This window comes from Eurytemora carolleeae, unplaced genomic scaffold (genome assembly GCF_000591075.1).
Source record: "Eurytemora carolleeae unplaced genomic scaffold, Eaff_2.0 scaffold898, whole genome shotgun sequence".
NCBI lineage: Eukaryota > Metazoa > Arthropoda > Copepoda > Calanoida > Temoridae > Eurytemora > Eurytemora carolleeae.
This window is the reverse complement of record NW_019396904.1, coordinates 29,453-56,070: the sequence shown is the minus strand read 5'-3', so window position 1 is coordinate 56,070 and position 26,618 is coordinate 29,453. Positions and strand designations below refer to the sequence as shown.

The 26,618-nt window shown below is 34.2% G+C and overlaps 2 protein-coding genes across 2 annotated transcripts; both read left to right on the top strand.

Annotated features, from left to right (window-relative positions):
- The first annotated feature begins 2,645 nt into the window (after window positions 1-2,645).
- Window positions 2,646-9,549, top strand: LOC111709948 (procollagen-lysine,2-oxoglutarate 5-dioxygenase 3). Its single transcript, XM_023483928.1, has 9 exons — window positions 2,646-2,860; window positions 3,271-3,386; window positions 3,719-4,990; window positions 5,052-5,152; window positions 5,707-5,791; window positions 6,164-6,219; window positions 7,312-7,426; window positions 7,907-8,003; window positions 8,722-9,549. The coding sequence occupies exons 1-9, from the start codon at window positions 2,678-2,680 to the stop codon at window positions 8,875-8,877; spliced, it is 2,181 nt and encodes a 726-aa protein (XP_023339696.1). The 5' UTR covers window positions 2,646-2,677; the 3' UTR covers window positions 8,878-9,549.
- A 1,922-nt stretch (window positions 9,550-11,471) lies between these two features.
- LOC111709943 (serine-rich adhesin for platelets) lies at window positions 11,472-25,693 on the top strand. The gene is made up of 7 exons (XM_023483924.1): window positions 11,472-11,579; window positions 13,359-13,493; window positions 16,384-16,541; window positions 17,779-19,537; window positions 20,854-23,341; window positions 23,801-24,024; window positions 24,575-25,693. The coding sequence occupies exons 2-7, from the start codon at window positions 13,361-13,363 to the stop codon at window positions 24,613-24,615; spliced, it is 4,803 nt and encodes a 1,600-aa protein (XP_023339692.1). The 5' UTR covers window positions 11,472-11,579; window positions 13,359-13,360; the 3' UTR covers window positions 24,616-25,693.
- Window positions 25,694-26,618: the final 925 nt, after the last annotated feature.

Below are 26,618 nucleotides of genomic sequence, written 5' to 3'. Positions count from 1 at the left end.
TTCAATACATCTAGAAAAACCCAGAGAACACAGGTTCAATTTAACTGGAGAAACCAGAGGGCATAGGTTCAATACACCTGGAGAAACCAGGGAACATAGGTTCAATACACCTGGAATAACCAAAGAATATAGGTTCAATGCTAAACCATAGAATGCAGTGTAATACAAAACCTGGAAATACAGATAAAATACTAAATCAGGAAATACAGGTTCAATACTAAGCCAGGGAATACAGCTTTAATACTAAACTTTGGAATACAGGTTTAATACTTAACCAAGAAATATAGGTTCCATACTAAGCCAGGGAATACAGGTTTAATACTTAACCAAGAAGTACAGGTTCCATACTAAGCCAGGGGGGTTTCATACAGAACTTGGAAATACAGGTTTAATACTTAATTGAGGAATACAGGTACTTCGTCTAGCAATCTACATTCGTCATTGCACTGCATGCACTCGATCACCCAAACTATAAGATTAAGAAAAGAAATAAAATATATTCTGATTCACAACAATACCCTTCAAAGCTTTGTCTGATCAAGTATTGCATTAAACATCCATGTTTCCCATTTTGAAAACTGAATATTTTTATTCGTGGTTTCTCTACAAAACTGACTCGCGCATTTCTTGCTTATAAGAAACGATGGAGAAATGAAGGTTTCAAAGGTACATCAGACATATGCCACTCTATAAATGGAGGGTCACTTGAAACTACGCATGTATTCCATTTAAGTATAGTGTATAGAAAAATTACTTTAATATCTCACTTTTGCCCTTAACTAAAAAAGTCTCATTAAAAAAGGCTTAATCAATACTGCATTCAGTGTAAATATATATTTGATATCATTATTTATTATAAAATATGTATATCAATTCTATGAAATAATAGATATTAATGTTCTGCGTCTGGAGAACTGCTATAGCTTGTAGAGAGCGCAGGCGCAGGTTTCACAATAACAGAGCGGAGCAGACAGCAGTGTATAGAATAGATCCCTCTCCTCTCAGGGTACTGAACTGGGCTAGTTAAGTAGTTACTAGTTAGTACTTAGTAGTGAGTTTCTTCTCAGGGTATACAGTTTACTCTCAGGGTATACAGTTTACTCACAGGGTACTAGGCTTAGTAGTAAGTAGTGAGTATGAGTATCTTCTCAGGGTACTGGGTTTAGTAGAGAGAGTTTCCTCTTAGAATACTGGGCTTAGAACTGAGTTTTTTCTCAACTCAGGGTAAACTGCAGTGTCCTCTCAGGGTACTGGGATTAGTAGTGAGTTTCTTCTCAGGGTTCAAGGATTAGTAATGAGTTTTTTCTCAAGGTACAAAGTTTTTCGCCGATTCTGGGCTTAATATTGAGTTTTTTCTTAGGGTACACAGTTTCACCTGGTATTTGGAATAATTGTAATTTTGACCATTGAGTAATTGCTTCTCATGGGTATACAGTTTTTATGTAGTTAAGGTTCTTCTCATGGTATTTGCTTAGTGTTTGGGCTAGTGCGATTTAATATCACTAGCGAAGCGCCCATCTTCTAAATTAATTGTGAACATGTTCTCTTTGTCATCGTAAAACAAAACAAAAATAATTCGCGGATTTTCACAAAAAAATTTGTGGATTTTCAAAATTTTAAAAAATTTAATGGAGATCGAATTTTGATGGAGACAAATATTTGAATTTTGATCATTCATAAACCTTCCCTGGGGTCCCTAGATGTCCCACAAAAAATTTGGGCCCGATCGGTTCAGCCGTTTTGACGTTTATTGGATACAAACAAACAGAAAGACAAACAAACAAACAGACAGACAAGCCAAATTTATATATAGAAGTCCTGGTTTTTTTTATCGAGGTACTATGTTTTGGTAATGCATTAGAAAGGAACTGGGTTAAAGTAATGAGTTTCTATTTTTTAAACCGAGGATGATTTAGTTCAATTTTTAAACCGGATTTAACAGTTTTTATGCAAAACATACTTCTTACATTAACTGTATTAACGATCTTAAATCACTTTATGTAATCTAAATTCTGAAAGTGTTGAGTTGTATCCGACTTTCTCGACAATTATTATTTAATTTCCTTACTAAATATATAAATACAATTATTATTTGATTTCCTTACTAAATATATAAACACTGTATCCGACTTTCTCGACAATTATTATTTAATTTCCTTACTAAATATATAAACACTGTATCCGACTTTCTCGACAATTATTATTTAATTTCCTTACTAAATATATAAACACTGTTTCCGACTTTCTCGACAATTATTATTTAATTTCCTTACTAAATATATAAAAACTGTATTAGACTTTTTCGACAATTAAGTTATTTAATTTCCTTCCTAAATATATAAACACTGTATCCGACTTTCTCGACAATTATTATTTAATTTCCTTACTAAATATATAAAAACTGTATCCGACTTTCTCGACAATTATTATTTAATTTCCTTCGGACACCTTTTCGAAACAACTACCTTCAAAATACACGAAGTACGATTTTTTACTAAAATCATCAGTTTTTAAACATATCATTGAAAAAGACACTCGAATAACTTTTGTGATTGTATTTTTCAAAATGCTCGGAGATGACAAGTATTGAAAAATGTTATAGGAATAAAATGTTACATTTTCCCTTCAATAAAATTCACTTTCAGATATTAGACTGGAGGGGGTTTAAAAGGAGAAGATGAGTTTGAAACTAATATCATGTCTGCTCCTAACACTGGTTTCCTATACCGGAGCTAAGGAGCGGAAGCTAACCGTGTTCACCGTTGCCACGGAAAGGACGGACGGATATCTCCGGTTTGTCAGATCATTGGACGTGTTCGGGTTCGAGCTGGTTACTCTGGGTCTAGGACAAGACTGGCAGGGAAGAATATTTGTCTTAGCAAAGCTCCAGATTTATTTATCAAAATAGTGCAAAAAGTCTATTTCGTTCACCAGCTTTAAAGTTTAAACATATGAACAATTGATTCCAGTCAATTTTTATAGAAAAGATATTTTTCCACAAAATAAAGAATGTTTTTTTTTGACAAGTTTCAGGAATTCAAGATGTTTCTTCGGAGAAAAAGGATTTATTAAGACAGAAGTGTTATTAACTTAAATTTTTTTACGAAATTCTTAAAAAGATAATGTTTTTCCAAGTATTTCATATAAACCAAGACTCTTTTATTCTTTGTATTAAGCAGACCATCAAAATAATGTACGAGAACAAGTGGATTTTTTGGGCTAAAATATTTTTTTGCTTTGTGTTGAAAAAATGGTAAATATTCTGATTAGGGAGGAGACATGAACTATCCTGCAGGGGGGTGGAAGGTGAACCTCCTTAAGAAGGAGTTGGAGAGAAGGAAGGAGAAGGAGGAAGGATTCATGATGTTTACCGACAGTTATGACGTAAATATATAAACACTGTATCCGACTTTCTCGACAATTATTATTTAATTTCCTTACTAAATATATAAACACTGTATCCGACTTTCTCGACAATTAAGTTATTTAATTTCCTTCCTAAATATATAAACACTGTATCCGACTTTCTCGACAATTATTATTTAATTTCCTTACTAAATATATAAACACTGTATCCGACTTTGTAGAGAGCGCAGGCGCAGGTTTCACAATAACAGATAATAATAATAACTAAAGTAATAACAATGATTTTAATGATAATTAAAATGATTTGAAATAACGAAATTGATTAAACATATATATGATATATCTTAAATGATAAATTTTATAAAACATTGTATATAATTCTAGGACAGTATGATAAGATGGGAGGAGGAATAATATTTGGAGCTGAGGGGTTCTGCTGGCCTGATATCAGCTTGAAGTCCCGCTATCCTATTGTGGAGAAGGGGAGAAGGTTCCTCAACTCCGGGGGATTCATCGGCGCCATCAAGGACGTGAGGGAGCTGCTGGCAGCAGGAGGAGATCTAGGAGATACAGAAGACGACCAACTCTTCTATACAAAGATCTACCTGGATAATGATCTGAGACAGAACCTGGGAATGAAACTAGATCATAAAGCTGAGATATTTCAGAACCTTAACGGAGAAACAGACAACGTTGAGCTCAGGTTTGCAGGAAACGATCCTTATTTCTACAACATAGTCTTTGACACCCTCCCTATGGTGTTCCACGGAAACGGTCCGAGCAAGTTGTTCCTGAACACTCTGGGGAACTATATCCCCGGGTCCTGGAACACTAAGGACGGATGTGTAGAATGCTGGAAGGATACACAGAGTATAAAGAGTATAGAAACCCCTCGTGTTCTCCTCGCGGTGTATATCGAGCTCCCAACCCCGTTCATGGACGAGTTCTGGGAGAAGCTAATCAACCTGGAGTATGACAAGTCCGCCATTGATTTGTTAATCCACAACAACGTTGAGCACCACGAGAAGCAGGTGTCGGAGTTTGTTAAGTACTGGAGTCAGGGGAACGAGGTTGAGACCTTCAACAGTATCCAAGTAATCTCACACCTGGAGGGAGTGGACGAGGGATCAGCTAGAAACCAGGGACTGGAGAAGTGTCTTGAGATTAAGTGTGATTATTTGTTCGTGGTTGACTCCGTCAGTCATCTGGACAACCCCAACACTCTCACCTTGTTGATAGAGCAGAACAGGGGCGTGGTGGCGCCCGTCATGATCCGCCCATACTCTGCCTGGAGCAACTTCTGGGGAACACTTTCTTCCGACGGTTTTTACAGCCGTTCCATCGACTATATGGATATTGTTAGAAATACCCGCCGTGGACTCTGGAACGTTCCTTACATCAGCTCCTGCTATCTTATCTCCGGAACCTTGATCCAGGAGGAGAAAACAAGACCGTCCTACTCCAGTTCTACTCTGGACCCGGATATGGCGTTCTCTAAGAGTTTACGAGATAACAACGTGTTTCTTTATGTTTCAAACCGACTCAATTTCGGGCATCTTGTCAACAATGAAAAGTTTGCGACCGGGTTTTTAAACAATGAGCTTTGGGAGATGGAGAGAAATCGGTGAGTAACAAAATTCTAACATAACTTTATGTGTGTTCCATATCGTTTTTTTTTTCTCAAGGTATGATTGGGAGCAGAGATATCTTCACGTGAACTACAGTCTGAGCCTGGAACCAGAGTATAAACAAGTGTCGCCATGTCCAGACGTATTCTGGTTCCCAGGTATACTTCTTTACAGCCGAATACATGTATTTATTGATTCGAAGGCTTAGTAAGAGAAGTGTCTTAGAGTAGGTTAATTTAAACAGAAAAGTAGTTTACCATAAGATTGGTTTAATTTTTTGGGGTTTTGTTTTAATTCTAAAACACTTCTCTGGAGAATTCTGGAATTATTTTTTAGAAAAAGCTTTTTTATTCCTTCCTTTTATAATGATTTAACGTGGATGACAACTTTATATTCATAGATCTTTTGTAAAGTACAGATCGATTCCAGTTTATTAGTTTTTACGGTGAGGTTTGCTTAGTGTTTACGAAGAGGGTTTTAATGTTAACGGAGAAGGATTTTAGTGTTTACGGAGATGCTTTGCTCAGTGTTTAAGAGATTGTTTGTTTAGTGTTTCAAGAGAGCTTTTTAGTTTTTACGGAGGGGTTTTGTTCTGTGTTTACAGAGATGTTTTGTTTAGTGTTTACAGAGAGGTTTTGTTTAGTGTTTACGGAGAGGTTTTATTTAGTATTTACTGAGAGGTGTTTAGTATTAACTGAGAGGTTTTGTTTAGTGTTTACGGAGAGGTTTTGTGACGAGTTTGTTGCTGAAGCTGAACATTTTGGTAAATGGAGTTCAGGAACTAACACAGATGAGAGGTAAACTAAACCAAGACGGGAGGAAGGCGATCAACATAATTTCTACATCTGAGCCACATTTTCATTTTCTTATCTGAGCTACCTTGAAATTCAATAATCTCATCTCCTTTCAACCCTAAAAAAAAACTCTTGAAAAGTAAGATGATTTTTAGACTCAAGTCACCCGCCTTTACATTTTCCAGTAAACATGAAACACAGCAATTGTGCAGTGTAAACAGGCCCATTTTACATAACTTACCACTAATAAAACTTTCTGCTTTGTAATAGCATCAAATAAACTTTAAGTATTGATTTAATATTTTCATCCTATTCCATAGTTATCTGGTTCTCATTGTCTCATCTCCTTAAATAACTAAAAATCTCCTTTTTAAGATTGGCTGGTGGGTATGAGGCAGTACCAACCAGAGATATTCATATGAATCAAATAGGTAAAACTTCACTATTTTTTATTAAAATTTTTGGCTCAGCCACATTTTGCCTAATCACATTTTGCCCAATCACATTCTGCCTAATCACATTTTGCTTATTAACATTTTGCCTAGGTAACATAAATAAAGGCCTAGTCAATAATCTTTTCACAATTTTTTTTTCAAAAATCCGCGAATTTGGCATAAAAACCTTTGCAACTTCTTGAAAATGATTCAGTTTCCTAACATACCATATACCATGTCGAAAGATGATTATATTCAAACCCTTGCTCCATGATGTAAACTGTATTTTTAAAATATATATATCTGATACATAACCATGTTTTATCTTTTGTAAAGTATAAATACACGCTAATATTGCCGTATAGAGAAGAATTAAAACTCTTCATCATATTATAGATTTTGAGTCATGGTATTTGGAATGTTTAAAGTGCTAGACAAGATACAATTCAATTGCCCTATAACATTTAATAATTTAATTTATTTAAATTTAACTGGTTCAGCTTTGTGAAAAAAATAAATGTTTAATTTTTACAAAATCTGCACGTTTTAAAAAAAGCAATAGGCAAAATCATGCTCTTACGTTATCCAGGCAAAGTGTTACCCCAGGCAAAATGTTACTAGGCAAATAGTTACCAAGACAAAATGTTACTTAGACAAAATGTGGCTAGGCAAAATGTAGCTGAGCCACATTTTTATCTTGAGTTCCGAAAAAGATCGGTTTTTTTTTGTGTTTATGATCGTCAATAGATCATTTATTTGAAAAGTTTAAATTTTTTTGTCAATCTTAATCTATTTTATAAATATATATAGTCATAGTATTTATTTTCAACCACTAAATACAATATGATAAGGGATGATGTTTCAACTTAATTGGATCATAAGAAATAATTGAAAAACAATGCTGATCATTTAAGCAAACTTTATTTTTATTTTTAAAATAAAATGGTTTATTCCGGTGGCTTAAATTTTTTTTATTTTTAAAATTTTAATCTAATTTAAATTTTGGTTTATCCATCTAATTAGTTTTTTTAACATTGATAATTTGGATAATCAAATTTTTTTCATAAATTGATAAAAATTTGTTTTCAGGATATGACAATGAGTGGTTATATATTCTTGATACATATATCCGTCCCCTCCAGGAGTCAGTTTTCCTTGGATACTTCCACCAACCTCCCAGATCAATTATGAACTTCATTGTCAGGTCAGTTTGGTTTTCTCATAAGCTGATACAAACAATTCTTAAGTTAACCAAAATGTGTTTAAACCATCAACCTCAAAATTCTGTATCCAGAATTGTTTCGGAAATTTTTTAACTTTTGTGTGCATACACTTTGAATTTTTTACCTATTTTAACGAACTTTTGGAACTTTAATCCGACTATACTGCAAACATTTTTCATAACTTTCTTTATTTCATGTTTTAGGAATCATGAAATTGATGTTGATATTATTCCTAAAAAAAGGAATTGAATCTTGGCCACAAACTCTAATTTTCAAATCTATAAATGTTTGCAACCCAATGTCGTAGACATTTCAAACTATGAATTCTCTTAGATCAAAATCAAATAATCTCAGTTTTCAACTATCAAAGATTTACACAATGAGGGATTAGAAAATTTGAGTTTATGTCAAAGACTTAATTTATTTTTCAAAAAAATTTGAAAAAAAAATATTATTTTCAGATACAGGCCAGATGAACAGCCAAACCTGCGCCCCCACCATGATAGTTCAACTTACACCATCAACGTGGCTCTCAACCATGTTGGGAAGGATTATGAGGTAAAAACTCATTAGTTCAAATTTTCCACAAAGAATAAACAATGGAATTTTACACTGTTATTAAAGGGACTGTAATGGTAATTTTAAGTGACCCTCCATATAAAGATGGTAATGCCTGATTTACAACGTAACCTTAAAAACTTGTTTGATCAAGCATGTCTTGGATATCTATGTTTACAATTTTATCAACTGACTATTTTCGATTGTAGTTTCTCTACAAAAGTAAACTGCAAGAAAAAATTTAGGAATTATTCGAATTAAACACTTTTTAACCTTCCAAAACGATAATTTCTTCCAAATTATTGATTAGATAAAGCTGCTTCGAAGCTACTCTTATGAATCGGGCATTGTCTTACGTGTACACTTTACAACCCCTTTAAAATTTACTTAAATATATATTAAATATATCTCTATTTTACTTCAATATATATAAAATATATTTATATGCTAATAAGCAGAACTTTTACTATTACTACAACACAATAAAAATCTAAATTATGTATTCCCCAGAGGAATAGTCTTTGTAACAATTTTCTTTAGGAAACTGAGGTGCACTAGTTTTACTTTGAAATTATGCAGAATAGTTTTAAACAAATAACCCTTGTAAGAACACGATCATCATAATTTTCAGGGTTAACTTTTTTCTGAAAAGAGTTATTGCTGAAAATGTTACAAAAACTCAATTTCTTTCCGTACATTTATCTGAATTTATATTTAGGGTGGAGGATGTAGATTTCTACGCTACAACTGCAGTGTTGAAGCGACGAAGAAAGGTCACATGTTGATGCATCCAGGCCGGTTAACTCATTATCACGAGGGTCTCACCACTACTAAGGGAACTAGATACATCATGATCTCATTTGTTGACCCGTAAATATTCAAATCTTAGATTTGAAATCTTTTCAGAAGTTTTCTTAAGTTCTGTCCCTTGTAAGATCCTTTACAAATCTACAATTCTTAGTTTGTTGCTAGATTTCAGATTAATGTGCCAATTTTATTCAGATGTTATACATACTTACAACCCCACTTCAAGCAATAAGCAATGTATTGCAAAATTATTCTTCTTATTCTCTTCTGTTTCAAGCAATAAGGAAATGTTTTCTTTAAATTAAGAAGATATTAATACCATAATTTATGTATTTACATGCAATAACAGAACATGTAATATAAAAGTTTTGTACTTGTTAAGTGCACTAATTGTACAGCTCTAGTCAATCTGAAAATGACTAGAAAAAAATTCTCTTTTAAAGTTAAATTATTTATAAAATCTCATTGAATAACTAAATACTCAATCTATCTAAATTCGTTTTTCGAATTTTCCAACACCAAATCAATACATTTCTAAAATGTTAATTTCTGACCAAATTCTGTTTTGTGAAAGTTGTAGATTATCCAATTCATATATCGAGCTTATTACCGGCTGAGCCGATGTTAAAAAATTTATGTTTTTTATTTATACTGCCTTTCCCTAACTTCTCGTTAGGACAATTAGTAAACTTTTATTATATTTGCAGCTATTTTTGAATTTTTATATTTACATATACAATTTAGCATTTTTTAGAATTTTCTTTATTGTTACATTAATTTTTATGTACAGTTTGATATTATCAATTAAAAAAATATATAGATAAATATTTTATATTATTTAAAACTAAGAAAATTCACATTTACATAAAATTTAAACATTTATCTAAATATGTCTACTTCCGAATTCAACAATTCTCATTTTCTTTCTTAATTCGGAAAATTGTACTTAAAATAATTAATATTTCATTTACTATGTAAAAATCTGTAAAGGAAGTAAGTCAATTGCAGCCGCAAACTGAAATCTTATAATTCTTATATATTTGCAACCTGATTAACCTTTGATATTTCAAACTTAAATCTAACAGAATTCATAGTTTGCAAAGATGTGACTAGAACTTAGAAAATCAGAGTTTGTGACAGAAAACTCAATTCCTTTATCAATGCTTGAAAAAAATTGCACATGTTGTAACAATTAAAAATTAGAAAGATGTTTTTACTTAAGAATTGTCAATTTGTATTTGCACAAATAAAAATCAATGTCTAGAAATTGAATATAATACAAAATTTTTAATTTGTAATTTTGTTCAGAAAATACGTAGATAATAAAGATAGAAAATTCTGAAAACATCTAAATATTTTAGTCTAAAATACATATATACAAATGCTGTAGAGGTTATTTTGATGTTTAAAAGATATAACTTCGAATTTGTAAAGAAAATTGTGTCTAAAAGAAAAAGTCACTTATACTAAAATCGAAGAAAATATACTACAGGGTGTCCCAAAAAACATGGGAATTCAGTGACGAATTCGATATCGTCTTTTTTAAAAATTCTTTGATTTAGTATAGTGATACCTAATGAGAAAGCTGTAATCTGTAAGAGTTTCGTCTGCTATGTTTACAATTTGTTTGTTTATGTTTTGACTGCATACGGTTGTACTTAGTAAAACAAGAAAATTGCAGTATACAAACAGAGTAAACTTGTCCGTCTTCACTGTTCATCTTGCGGAGACATTATAGACACATCTTTACAGTCTTTTACCGTTTTCATAAAATAAACTCTAGCAGACATAATAATATTATTGCTTTTGAAATTAGGTATTGCAATGCTAATTCATAACAAAGACGATATTGAATTCGTCACTGAATTCCCATGTTTTTTGGGACACCCTGTATTTCAAAGGTTGGTTCTGAAATTTGTTTAAATGTTTAAACGTAAACTTAAACGTATTGTAGGATAAGATTATAGGTTATATACGTACAGGGTTTACCAAGAACAAAACATTGGAACTGTGTGCTGAGGTGTCATTTAAAGCTTTATATTGTTATAAATACTTATTTTAATTTTTAAGTTGCTCTAGCATAATGCAATAATCATGATTGATCCCAAAAAGTCTATATTATACATAACATATCTATAAATTCGTTTTTTTTAAGATAACAAAAATGGGTCAATTTTTTCATACTTCAGGAAGAATTGAAAAGAAAAACTGCGAAAAATCCAAAATTTATAAAAACTGGGTAAAATGGTTACAAGTATAAAGTCGGTTATGTACCTCTTATAATTTGTTTTATCATATTTATCCGACAATTTTTTGTAACCAACTACGAAAGTATACCTAACCATTTCAATTTATGCAAATATGATTTTTAAATATAATTGTTAAAAAGACAATTTATATTCATCTCCATCCCCCTGAATACGACATTATTTCAATTAAAGCGCTGGCCCGGATCCCTCTGGTCCCTAGTTGAACTGTATTGTTTAAATAAATAAGAAGATATCTTGTTTACAATATAAACGGAACGTAGAACGTAGAACTGGATTTTTAAATTTGTAAATGCGCGGGTATGAAACGGAACGTGAGTGTACATATCATGGCGTTCACTCTGTTCCGTGGAACAAAGTTGTGTCCTAGAGTTCAAACTGCGCATGCGCTCTAGCCTTCCTCATACAGAGGTAGTTAGTATAGCGACTAAATGGCCGCCATTGTTTATGTATACCAAGGTTCAACATGAGTTCTAATCGATGAATCCTGGCTGAATAAGCGGTAAGTGTATAAATATGGACGATCAAAGTGAAACTAAAGAATCTTATTGTTCTAATGAACCGAACCTAGTTAATATCTGTTGGGTTCAAACGGTGAAATTTTCCATTTGAAAATGTTAGACTAGGGAAAAGTAACGCCAGAGGGGAGAAGCCGAGACAAACGTAATGGACGTCAAGCGTATTTTTATGATTTTTTTTCTCGATTGAGTTGTTGCTTCCAAGTAATTTAGGCTTGGACAAAACGAACCAACTCCAAATTCTGCAAGTTTTCAAATGGTTTCAATTTAATATCTGTGAATTGTAATTTCACCACTACTGTCTACTTTCCAGATACGCATCAATCTAGCATTTTTTCAAACTGTCAAAAATATTTTTTCCCGGATTTTACGTTTTCATAGGCGCATTGTTTGCGTACGGGAATGGTAATTTCTAATGTTTACATCTTTAAAATTGTGAAACGTGTTCTTTTTTCAACAAGTGGGAGATGAAGCTGCATAATTGAGAATTCTTATTCGACAACTTAAAAAGATAACTTATCGTAATTTTTAAATTGATTCATTGCTGCGGATTATATTCTAAATATGGACGCCGCCGTCATAAAAAAGAATAAATTCTATTCTTATTTTTTACATTTATTACTTGTAATTTTATTTAAAAGAAATTCAAGCGATAATTTGTCTACAAATACCTTTCAGAAAGTGATTCATTGTCGACATTAAATTCTTAATATGGACACCGTTTTAAATAAAGAATTACTAGAAACGCAAAAATTTAATGTTTTACATTTAACTCGTAATTTTACCCTATCATGTTGGATGATACAGATATCATCAAAACACAGCTAAAATCCAATATTTTTAACATGTAAACAAATTACCAATAAAAGCAAATTTTTTTCTCCGAAAACCTAAGAATATCTGCATTAATTCGTCTTTTTAAACAATGCACATTGGTAGTTTTTTCAGCTAAATGATAAATTTGTATTAATGTTCATATAACAAAAGTTACAGAATCAACCTAAAACTGAAATAAAAAACAAACAAAATGTTGTAGCTATAGCAAGGTAACATAACTAAGATAGTTTTAACAAATTCGATAAATATGCAAAGGTTAAAAAGATCAGAAGACTATAATGCGAAGCCATATGGCACAGGACTAACTGCGTTTTTGCAAATTTGAATAATTGGAAGAAAATTTATTAAAATAATTTAGGGAAGATTTATTAAATCTGTGGTTTAGTACTTATCAAACTTAACCCGGATCCGCCTTTTTGCAGGACGGATACGAATTCAGAGATTGGAATTAATGACATAGTAGAAGTAGATATGGTTAGTTGAACTACGTCGTGGGAACTTATTGTGTTATGTATATCAGGATAAAGCATGAATCTCCTTCTTATGCAGAATTACGGATTAATTTCCCCTGATGGTCACACCCTTTAATGATGTTTTAGTGAGGGGGTAAGCATAGTTCTTCAAATTTAGAAGTGCCCACATTAGATATCGAGATCAAGTGTTTAAAACTAAGAATATCCACAGTAAAGTTCCGATTTAAGCTATAACGCGGGATATTTATGGGAAATAAAATAGATCCCGATATTCTCAGTACAGAAGTTTTAACTTCTGGTTCTAGTTGATCCCGGCGTCACTAGAGAAGTAGTTGAACTAGGGAGAGCTAGCTTAACTTTCTACCTCTATTTCATTAATTCTAATCTCAGTCCGCATTAAGATTTATTTCCATTCTTGATTATTTTATTTATTATAAAATACATTATGTTCAGTGATGGGTACGGGTGGGAAGTGTGACTCGGAGCATATCCAGGCAGTGTTGACCTGCCAAGGAGATATCGACGACCCAGATTTCCCGACCAGATGCCAGACCATCTTTGACAAACTAGCTAAAGTTTTAGACAACCGTAAGTTAACTTTTATTTTTTTTTGCCCTGATATTACTTTTTTAATTAATTTTGGTTAAACCAACTAAATTGTTATACAACCGTAAATCAACCTTTTCATGCTCTGATTTAAGTTTTTCCTATTTAATATTGATCCATTTAAGATAACTTTTTAATTTAACCATTAACCCTCTCAATATAACAAGTAAAGGCGGTTTTAAAGTAAAATTTTGGTTAAAAAACTAGCTAAAGTTTTAGAGAACCGTAAGTTAAATTATTTTTATTTATATTTAAGTTTTTAACTATTTAATCACCCAAGATAACTTTCAATGACTATTGGCTTTTTTAAACTAGCTGAAGTTTTAGTAAACTGTAAGTCAACTTATATTTATGCCCGATTGAAGTTTTAACTATTTAATCACTTAAGATAACTTTCAATGACCATTGGCTTTTGGTTAAATTAGCTAGTTTTAGTCTTTAGACTACCGTAAGTTGACCTTAATTTATTCACAAAGATGACTTAAAACGTGGCGATTTATTTTGGTTTAACCATGTTAAGATCACTTTATACACGTACATCTTAACAGTTTGTTTTTAACCTTTGTGACAGAAACAATCTCAAGGAATAATAATTGTCTTAAAACATTTTTTTTAAAAGTGAATACTTTCAAATTATTTTTTTTCCACCTGATAATCTGAGTTCGTTTCCATGTTCGTGTCCATTTGACAGCCCAAATTTTTATTTTGACTAATCTTTTTTGTTTGTTTTTTTCTTGTGATTTTTAACAAACATTTTTTTATATTTTTTTATCGATTTTGATGGTTATTATATCGTTAGAACTGACGAGGGTCAACCCAGACCGAAATATATTTTCAATAAATGTGGAACTAACATCTACTTTTATTTACTCTACAGAGGTTTGGTCCATCACCATCACCGAATTTTAAACTTTTAAACCGTTTAACAATGATTATATTAAACAAAAGATGTTTTTTTGCAATGAGTGTAATTTTCATGATTATTCAACTCAACTGAATATCTTATCCTATAATCCTTTTTCAGTTCCACTTAATGAGTATTTAAAGAGTTTTATAAATGTTCAGAGAAAAATGAAATCTATGGTCACATGAGGTAGAAACTAAACTTAGATATCAAATTCGCCAAGCTTTCGATACCTTGATTCCAACATTTCGATGAAAGCAAAAATATATTAGACAAAACTAGAATGGCACCTTATTCTAAGGTTGTTATTTATGTTGTTGTTGTTCAGGTATTTATACTTTTAAATGGAATAATTGAAAAATTGATGCATCTAAAATTAAATCTTAATTGACCATTAATCAAATTAGCAGATATGATTCTATCTATTTCGAGTATTTCAAACTATTAATGCAAACGATTTTTATGGAACGTTTTATATTTCTTACTTCCATATAGCACAATAACTGATTGAAATAAACTTAATACTTTACATGATCAATTAAATGATATTGATATGAAATCGTGAAATGATTGTATAGTTTTAAATCATGCTTTTAAATCCTAAAGTGTGGAGTTGAATAATGAAGTTTTATTAAAAGTTAAAAACTAAAAGCTAAAACCCTATTTAGAAAACAAGTAGTAATGAATAAGTTAAGAATTAAGTCTATAATTAACATTATACAATATGCAGTACACCTTTTTAACCCGAAAATTACCACTTTACAACACAAAAAGTATCTTGGCCAATATGTTCGTCCACAATTATCATAGTTTATAAAATCTATCTCAAATCCATGAAAGTCCATGAAATCTGTCTCAAATAGAGTCAGTCCATAAAATCTGTCTCAAATAATGTCTTAGTCCTAAAATCCGGTGGTGGTGATGGACCAAACCTTTGTAGAGTATATAAAAGTAGATGTTAGTTCCACATTTATTGAAAATATGCTTCGGTCTGGGTTGACCCTCCTCAGTTCTAACGATATAATAACCATCAAAATCAAGAAAAAGAAGAAAATAATTGTTAAAAACCACAAGAAAATAAACAACCAAAAAAGATTATTCAAAATAATGGTGTCTCAGTCCATAAAATCTGTCTTAAATAGTGTGTTAGTGCATAAAATTTGTCTCAAATAGTTCTACAGTCCATGAAATCCGTCTCAAATAGTGTCTTAGTCCATAAAAGCTGTTTTAAATAGTGTCTTAGTTAATAAAGCTGCGAAAAAATGAAGTTTTTCACCTGTCACAATATCTCTAGATGAACCTCTGGTCAATCCTCCCTCCCCCTCCATAAACAATACCCCCTTGTGCTATGTAATTATATTCAAGTTTTTTATTTGTGTCAACTTTTGGGGAAATATAGTAATTTTATGGGGAAAAGTAATAGTTAGAAGTAAAAAAAGTTAAATCTTAATACTTGATACCCCCCTCTCCCCTCTCTCCCCCAGCCCCACCTTCCTTATGCAACCCTCTATGAACAAGCTAAACAAACAAACCTTAACCTATTTAGCATACGTATTCGTCATATCACACTTATAAATGTAAGTAAACATCTATCAGAAATATGTGAGATGTTTGTTGTTTAATTAAAGCCGGTAAATTTAACGACCTTTGAACCAGCACTAATCCTTGATTGAACCAACAATATTTTAATTCTAATTAAATTAATTGTTATGATTTGAAATTCTTAATATTTTTGTTCATTTAACAACTTAAAAATTAAGGTTATAATACCTTTACTAATTGGAATAAATTAATTACCGAATATTTTACATTAGAATATTGAACTTTTAGCTCTTAATGATCAGAAGTCAGGGATTACATTTTAAAACTTATAAAAAATAAATAAAAGTTAAAAAATGAATCTAGTTGTATTATTTTATGAAAAACATTTAAACTTAACAAAAATCTAATTTTTTATTTTTGTTTTAGAAGAGTTGGATGTTACCAAGTGCGAGCCATGGAACTCTGTCAAGGTAACCTTCAACATCCCTGTAGAGGCCGCAGAGAAGCTGGCGAGACTGGCGGAGGCCGGGGACCAGGTCCTTCGGGACCTCGGCATACTCTCCATACAGGTCGAGGGGGGACAGGTCAGTTTTATTTTTCTTCAATTTTAACAAATTATATTTCAGCTAATTTAGTCAATTTGTAAAACTTATTTAGTCAAATTTCGATAAAACAAACCTCAGCTTAACATTTTCTGATTAGTTTGATATTTAAAAAGTTTCCTTCTTTAAAAATGGTTTTCTAGTTTTCACGTCTGAACATTTTAATTTAAAAAAGTCTTCTAGTTTTCACGTTTTAACATGCTGTTTTAAAAGAGTCATTGTTTTAGTTTTAATCTTTTTTTAAAGAGTTTCTTCTTTTTCACGTGATATAATTTTGTTCTTTTTAAACATTTTCTTTTAGTTTTCACATGTCAACATTTTGATCTTTTATATATTTTCTTCTAGTTTTCACGTGTCAACATGTTGTTCTTTTATAGATTTTCTTCTAGTTTTCACATCTTTTATAGATTTTCTTCTAGTTTTCACATGTCAACATTTTGATCTTTTATAGATTTTCTTATAGTTTTTACATGTCAACATTTTGATCTTTTATAGATTTTCTTCTGGTTTTCACGTGTCAACATGTTGTTCTTTTATAGATTTTCTTCTAGTTTTCACATGTCAACATTTCGATCTTATAAAGATTTTCTTCTAGTTTTCACGTGTCAACATTTTGATCTTTTATAGATTTTCTTCTAGTTTTCACGTGTCAACATGTTGTTCTTTTATAGATTTTCTTCTAGTTTTCACGTGTCAACATGTTGTTCTTTTATAGATTTTCTTCTAGTTTTCACATGTCAACATTTCGATCTTATAAAGATTTTCTTCTAGTTTTCACGTGTCAACATTTTGATCTTATAAAGATTTTCTTCTAGTTTTCACGTGTCAACATTTTAATCTTTGAAAAGAATTTCTTCTGGTTTTCACGTGTCAACATTTTGATCTTTTACAGATTTTCTTCTAGTTTTCACATGTCAACATTTTGATCTTTTATAGATTTTCTTCTAGTTTTCACGTGTCAACATTTTGATCTTTTACAGATTTTCTTCTAGTTTTCACGTGTCAACATTTTGATCTTTTAAAGATTTTCTTCTAGTTTTCACGTTTCAACATTTTAATTTTTGAAAAGATTTTCTTCTTCATTTGGTTTTATTAGTTGAGACGTCTTTAAAGAATTTTTGAGACGTTTTTCTAGTTTTCTCGTGTTAACATTTTGATCTTTATAATATTTTCTTCTAGTTTTTATGTGTTAAAATTTTAATCTTATTTTATTTTTCAGGTTATTTCTATGACAATGATCGAAGAAGATTCCGACAGCGAGGCCGAATCCTCGACATCCACGCCCAATTCCTCGCCAGTCAAGCCTACGCCTGTCCTACCCATAGAGGAGAAAGTAAAAGTGAAAGAGGAGCCGTTGCTCGCCGCTCCGGATCAACCGTCCTTGAAAAGCTCCGCCGCGTCGAGAAACCAGTTCTCCGCCGCCCTGCTGAGCTCTACTCCGCCCCGACCAGGAACCTCTAGGTTACCTAGTACACCTCCCCCGGCTGCAATGCTCATCAAAACTCTTCCTTTGTCATCAGGGGCCTCAGGTAAATCATCGGAGTCAAGTTTACCAGGGTTGAGCAATTCTCCGCAGTTGCTGGGAGGAAAGGAAGGACGTTTCTCCGCTCTCCTCTCCTCTAGAACTCTTAATTTTGGTAAAAGTGAACTATTAAAAGACAGTGAGGAACCTGCACCCAAGAAAGCTCGAAAGCAGGAAACAATCAGATCTAGTGATAATAATAGTTTAGGAAGTGCTGGGTTCCCCTACAGTAGCCTAGGGGGTAGTGGTAGTGGGTTTACAATACTCCCAGTCTCGAGTATGTCGTCGCGAAGTTTACCTTCAGGATCTCAAATTTCTAGCCAAGACAGCGCCAGTCTGAGCCCAGTCAGTGGCTCATCTGTCAACCTAGCGAACCTACCCGGGGTTAGTTTAACATCTGTCAATCCCCGGTCAAATCAGCAGTTTAACAGCCTTTCTTCCCGAAAAGGGACGCTCATGCCCCCACCCTCCTCCGTTACTCTCAGCCCAGTGCCTAGGACTAACAATGTGAATAGTTCGAATGATCGGACGACACAAGTCCTGTCGGACGGTTTGAGTGAAACTGGTGATAAAAAGCCTACTATTATTACCCCGGTTACTCTTGAAAGTGCAAAACTCTCGTTGCATAGTTCGAAGGTCGGGAACAAACAAACCCTTCTCATAAACCCCGTGACAGGACAATTCGAGGTTGGGCCGGTCGAACCTCTTAGTGATTCCTCCGACTCTAAAAGAGATCAAGGGGCGGCGGCGAAACCGTCCCCGGATCCGTCCTGTATCTCCGAAGGTTCGGATAAATCTAAACAGAAAATTGATTCCCCGAGCTGTAGCCCGGGTGGATCCTCTACCTCAGGTGAACATTCCTTGAAACTCAAGTTGAAAGTCCCAAATAATAGTTCAAAAGGTTCAAAGGACGGATTAATACAATCCAAACTGCAGAATAAAGTAACTGAAACCTTGGAGCCCAAACTACCAAAACTTAAGATAAAATTGAAAGAGAACAGCGTAGAACTGGAGAATGAACAGAATTTAGAATCTAGCGCCTTAAACTTCTCGGAGCCGGGGGAGCTACCCCAGGCACACCTTCAACTCGATCTCAAGACCAGAGTCAGGATTAAACCGTTGCCGGAGAAGGTTCGAATCCTGGAAGGAGGAAAGGCGGACGGATCTTTTCCAAACCTGAATCAAATAAACCACATCTCTATAGATACAACCCCGGATAAGAAGAAGAAGATGAGCACGAAGGGGAAGAAAGGAGAGAAAGGGGAGAAGGATAGACTGGCAGTGTGGACAGAGAGTTTAGCGAAGCACAGCCAGAGAGAGGATTCCGGGACGAAAGAGACGAAATCTTGGCCTGAACTACTAGAAAACCGGTTACTTAATAATTCTCCTCATTCCACCCTTGCCTCTACCCTATCCTTCAGTAAAACTGATAGTCTTAAAAATACGACGGAGAAAGGTTAGTTAATAGTTATTGAGATTTTATATAAACTGTTTTTGATTATTAATTCAGTTTTGAGAATCCAGTTATTTTTTGAAAAGCTTTATTTTCATTTAAAGTTGACATTCGTTATCTTTGATTTTTGTGCAAGTTTGCTCGATTTGCCTTATTTGCAATGGCAAGGAGTATGTATTTTGCAGACTTAAAACCGTTTTTAATTCCCCTCTAGATTCATTCGATTTCCCTAAAAATTATATATTTTTCTTAAAAATCACAGGGCGCATATTTTGATGAATGAAATAAAAATGGCAAGTTTCTTCCCCATTCAATACTTATTACTTCAAAAAATCAGTTAATTTTTCACACTTCAGTAAAAATTACATTCATATTTTACAGAGGAAAAATGTTTAGAAGAAAAATATTTTCTCTGTTTCTGTTTTAAGTTTTAAACAAAAATTTCCTGAAAATCGGTGCTAATTTTGATTCGGATCCGCACTGGAAAAAATGGATCCGGATCCAGGCCATTTCTTTAAGATTTTCTATTTTTTTTAACAAAGCAAAATTTTACAATTTTTTTCTTATTTTTTTTCGCACATTGTTATGCTTTAACTTGATGAATCATTCAGAAATCAGGAAATTTTTATAATCTTCCCTTTTGTAATAGTTCTGTTTTGGGTTTAGAGAGTAAAACAGTTTTTTTTTCATCTTTTTGTGGATCCGCATATTTTTAGGATACATCCGGATATATCCGGATCCAGGAAGCCAAAATCTTGCGGAAACAACGGATCCGAATCTTCAGCACTGCTGAAAATTTTGTTGTTTCCTTAAAATTGTTTTCCTCTTTAACCTCGGGTTTGATAGATTCACGATTTTTAAAAAACATAATTTGACAGTAAAATTTGGACACGGACACGAACATTTTCATTTTTTGATCTCGGTTCCCTTAATGAGCTCTCCACTAAATATTCAAAAGAAATATTTTCTAATTAGATATAATCAGAGGTATATACTAAATAATTACAAGAGTTCGAGGGAAATCGTTTTTAATGTTCTGGGGGGAAAATAAAAAAATGGTCAAGGCCAGTTTTTCCATCCTTTTCCCTCAGATTTATTAAATTCAGCGAACAAAACCCCAATAAAAATTTTGGGGCTCGGCGAAAAAAGCTCAACATCTGGGGTAAAATGATTTTCAAAGAGATGGAGGGCGGATTATTATTATACTAGAAAAGATACACCCCTGTGTTTAATTACAGAGATTTTCTACTACTAATAGTTTTTTTTCTGAAACCTGGATGTAATCTTGACATTATTGTTAATACTCTGAATATTTTCAGACGAGGATAAAGTTGCGGATGAGAGCGAGGATCATGATTTAAACTGGGCGGGGCCAGGGCTGGAGGGAGCGGAGCCTGGCCCTGGCCAAACCCTCCCTTTATCGCCACACCCTGGGAATCCTCCTAAACCTCCGGACGAGGGTAAGGAGGCGGAGAATAAGTCGGAGGAGAGGAAGGATCCAGGTTTAACTAGTGTCTTGGATATACTAGAGGGACGACGTCCTCTCGGAGATCCAGTTTCCCCCCTTGGGTCTCGAGGAGGACAGGATCACGGAGGACAACAGGGTGAGGACAGTGGTATAGAGTCTATGGATACACTGTCGGAGAAGAGTCCGAACCAAGGAGAGAGTCCGTTTCATGCTGTGAATGATCCTTGTATCGAGGGATCCAGGGTTCCAACCTACTCCAGTAGTATGGGATCTGTGTCGGGGAAGGTTAGCCCACCAGTCTCAGATAGTGGGAGTACAGATTCTCTGGTGACCTCAACACCTCCGGATAAATCTCCTGCTCCTCCTCCCCCTGCCAACCTTCATACACAGCAGGAGAACAGTGAGACTAAACCCGACACAAGGACAGATTCTCAAACCTCACCAGACTCTATCTCGTTGCAAAGATCTGAGTTCATCCCTTCCTCTGATACTCAAACAGAGAAACCTGGCAGTCCAAATCCATCCTCGGAAACATTTCCAAATTCTCCGAAACCCTCGGATATCTGTGATTCCAAACCTGTAGAAACTAACACGGAAAATTCCAAAGTCACAAATCACCCTTTAGACCAAGAACACTCTTCCCAAAGTAGTGCTTTAACTCCCAGGAGAAGTAGTTTAACTTCTTCTGTGGAAAACATATCAAATTCACAATCAGACAATGTCTCCCTAGACCTACCGATTCAGAACGGAGATACGGAGATGGAGGAGAAGGATTCTGATCTAATCAGATCCTGTGACGGTGCTGATGATAAATGTCCTGGAGATTTGGTAGAAATTCCTCGTCCAGATAATTCTAAAAGTGAACACCCGCGCAGTATGCATGATTATGCAAATGTGAAAACTGTAAACCATGTTTCTAAATCCTTTAGCAATAATAGTAATTCAGACTGTAACATAATAACTGTAAGAAATGGAGACCGGAGTCCACCTCCATCCTCCCTTCCTTCTTCAAGTTCGGTTGAGATTAAAACAGTAGAACGGAGCTTAGATCAGGTTTCAGAACAGGCTCCGGGTCTTATTAATCCGAGTAAGGTTCTAGATCCAGTGAACCGTCCATCTTATCCTCTCCCAGTGAGCTCCGTGAGTATAACAACACTAGGACCCGCCGGGATGAGTGTAAGAACCCAGCTTCCCCTTCGACCCGGAGCTAAGATGGTTCCCGTGAAATTAGTCAGTGTATCTGGAGCCGGTGGTCGGATGGTCCGAGTTTCTCCAGTCAAAGGAGGAGAGATCGTCGGAACTACAGTTGGAACATCAGGACTTCCTGCTAGAACTGTTGTCATCAAATCCAGCCTTCTTAAATCCTTCTCGGAGCAGAGTTCTGACGGAGCTTTGACTACCTGCTTGGTCCGGCTGGCCGGGCCCGCCCCTGCCTCCACTACTAGCCTTGTAAGCTATCCTGCCCTTCCTCCTTCCAGTATCTGTGATAATACCTTGTCCGGGGAACCTAGTCAGCCCTCAGTCAACCCATCAGGTCATTCTTCATCTTCTCAACATTCTTCATCAAGTAGTTCACCTCTTCCTCCTTCTACGGAGACGCCTTTAGAACCTATAGACAGTACGGTGGTTTCAGAAACATCATTGAATGCTTCTTCAACGCCCGCTAAGTCTTCTAGTACGCCTTCAGCTGGGTTGGAAACGCCTACAACGAGTTCAGATACACCAACATCAAGTTCAGACACGCCTATAAATTCCGAAACAGTATCAGCAGCTGGGGACCCAGTTAAACAAACCAACGGTTCCACCAGCTCTTCCCCTCAACCAAGTGACAAAGATGAATCTCCAACTGACAAGGTTTCAGTTAACTCTGGTGTACTTGCTACCCCTGAAGAAACTCAACCTATGCCGAGTCCTCAACCTAAATCTAAAACTCAGGTCGACCTCACCAACGGTGAGATTAGCGAGGGTTCTGATCTTAAGTCCAAAAGATCTAGAAATGGTAAGAGGAGCAGTGAGGAGGAAAGCGAAGGATCCTTACTCCGTCCTCTGATAGCCAAGGATGATGTTGAATGTAGTTCTCCTCTCCTAGCTCCGGAATCCCCCGCCTCGGGTAAAAGATCAAGGAGGGATACAGGATCCTCGGTTCAATCAGATAAATCAGATCTTAGTATTCTCTCCAGTCAATCCCTTGAACCTGCAGCTAAACGGTTGAAGGAGGAGGTGAAGAGTAGGCGAGGATCAACTAGTCCAGGAATCAGGGAGATGAATAGAACACTAGACAAGAAGAAGGTAGAGGACAAGGGGATTGAAGGACAGACTGAGAATAAGATGGATACAGGGTAAGTTTACAGGAGTCTTACTAGAAATTAACCCTCCGAACCTGTCCGCAAAAGTTATTTTATTCCCCAAAGGTTAATGGGTGCACACTGCACAAGTAAATTTCAAAGTTTTTTTTTATTCCAAAGCTTTATTTTAGGAGTTAATAAGTTGATAAGATTATTTAAGATTTTAATAATTTTGTTTTATTTTTCATTCGTAAGAATTCGTTAGATTAACTTAAAATTGGAATTTAGAAATAAAAAAGTTTTCATGCAAGACCTAGATTTTTAAAAACATGAGATTTTCGTAGAAAATTATTTATTTGTTAGATTTTACGAAAATTAAAAGGTAGTTCTGTATTTATTGGAGAGTAAATAGAGAATGGAATAATCTTATAGTTTTTTGCTAAGTAAAAAAAAAATTAATGCATAAGAACAAAAAAATCATGATTTTATATTTTTACCATTTTGTATTTCTAGGAATGTGAAGAAGAACAATTCACTAGAGAATAAGAAGGAAATATTATCCAACGGATCCAAGAGCTTGAAACCTAAACCTGAGTTAAAGAAGGTTGGCCGGCCTACTGGGGTCAAGGAGAAGGTCTCCAGTAAGACTGATGCCAAGGTTGGAGGAGCTAAACCTTCAGGAACAAACTTGGTTCCTGACCTGGGCAGAAGGGTCAGTGCACGAGTTAAGAAACCAGGTAAACACTCACAATGATAAATACACTACACTTTTTCTAGGATTTTTATCTTTTAAATATCAAACCCTTCTTTTAACAAAGCTTTGTCAAATTGTTCCTCTATTAAAATAGTTGGTGAATTGGGTTTTTTGGACTCCAACCTTCTCATATTTCTTAGCAACCTCAAGTGATATATTTATTTAAACCTAACTTGACTTGGAAAAGTATAATCATGCGAAGTTGTAACGAATTATGAGGGGCCTGGGGGGGGGGGGTTAGCTAAAAAAGTATTTTCGTACTTGTTAAAAGGACACTAAATAATAATACATTAGTTCATTTGATACATCATGTTATATAAGTTCCTAATTTCATCATTAGAACTTTTTGTTCTGAACTGATAAAAGTGAATTTCAAATATATACTTGACGCTGAACTTTATGATAAAATGTCCCAACCACATTTTTCTAATTTTTCTGAAAACACTTCAGCGATTAAGAAGTGGGTTGCTTTTTATATTTTGTTATGAACACTTTTATTTGTTAAATTTTAATTTTAAAATTTTGCTGTTCAGATGAGGCGACACCTGTGAATGATAAGAAAAAGAAAAGATGAGATTTGCTAAACCAGGGGGATCCTGGAGGAGGTCTAGAACAGGACAAGGATACAGCAGAAGGACTAGAACAGGACATGGAAACATCAAGAGGACAAGAACATGAAAAGAATAAAAGAGGAGGAGAAGAACAGGACAAGAAGAAAGCCGAAGAACTAGAGCAGGACAATTATCCAACAGGAGGACAAGAACAGGACAAGAAGAAAGCCGAAGAACTAGAGGAGGACAACTATCCGACAGGAAGACAAAAGCAGGACAAGAGGGAAGCCGAAGAACTAGAGCAGGGCAATTCTCCGACAGGAGGACAAGAACAGGACAAGAATGATGTTTGAAAACAAGAGGATGATTTTAAAGAACGGCAGGATAAAGACAAAGAGAAAGGTTCAGTCCTAATACTAAAAGAATGTTAAAGTTTATGAAAATATTAAGTTCAATATTGAATTAAATGAATATAAGATCAGGAGAAGCAAGATCAAGAAAGGATTCTGTTCAAAGAGAATTTAGAATTAGTAAAATCAATGGTTTGAAAAGAGCAAAGATGAATTCCAAGTCCATGAGGATCAAATATAAGGACAGGACAGAGTAGAGTGTAAGATGAGAAAAAGGATCCCTCTAAGATTAATCTGGAACCTGAGAATTAGCATTTACTAGTGTTCTAGGCTCGAGATAGCTCGAGGAGAAGATAAACCAGTTTAACATCAACCAGAACCAGAAACTCCACATTTATGTTGCAGTCTTTCACAGAGAAAGGCATTCTTAAATTTTCAAAGATATCCGTGCAATTTCCACATATATTACAATGAACACTTTACACGTTTTTATTTAAATGTTAGAATTGGGGCTGAGATTAAGTCCTTGAGGAATCGTGATAAATCCTCAATAATCGGCCGTCGTCGCCGAAGCTAGGAGTAGTGTAAATATTTCTGTTATTTCACGCCGTGCACCCACCGCCGGCGGGTTAATTATAAACGCCTGTACCGAGATTTATTGAATATGTATATAATATATCAGATTGTTGACATGTTATGTACACTGTTACAATTAACATTCTTAAAATCTTTCAATAAATACAAATTATAACACTGTTTAATCAACTTTACTGTAATTGTGTTGTTTTAATGGTAAAATTGTGTACTTCTTTGTGTTCATATCACGTTTTTTGTGCATTTTCACGCCTGTTTTCAGATATCGAAGTGATAAATGTTTTTAAAAATATTTTTGGATAAAAATGCTAAAATGATTTCCGCAGCAGTTCTCCCTGATTTGAATTATGTCGGTAGACGATATATGTATCATAATACCAATCCAATAAAATGATCTTCCCGTGGATTATATAATGATCAGAAGAAGATGTGTGTATCTGAATACCAATCCAATAAAATGATCTTCCCGTGGTGTATATAATGATCAGAAGAAGCTGTGTGTATCTGAATACCAATCCAATAAAATGATCTTTCCGTGGTGTATATAATGATCAGAAGATAATGTGTGTATCAGAATACCAATCCAATAAAATGATCTTCCCGTGGTGTATATAATGATCAGAAGAAGATGTGTGTATCAGAATACTAATCTAAAAAAAGATCTTCCTCAGGTTTAAGCAATGATCAGAAGATGTATCAGAATAATTTTCTGTAAAATGATCTTCTCCTGGTTTATGTAATGATCAGAAGAAGATGTGTGTATCAGAATACCAATCCAATAAAATGATCTTCCTCTGGTTTACGCAATGATCAGAAGAAGATGGATTTATCAGAATATTTTTGTGTAAAATGATCTTCCCCTGGTGTATATAATGATCAGAAGAAAATGGGTGCATCAGCATACTTTTCTCTAATAAACAGATCTTCCCCTGGTGTATGTATAGATCAGAAGATGTATGTATCAGAATATTCATCTTGAGTAAAATTATCTTCCCCTGATGTTTGCAATAATCAGATGAAGATGGATTTATCAGAATATTTATTCTGTAAAATGATCTTCCCCTGGTTTAGGTATTGATCAG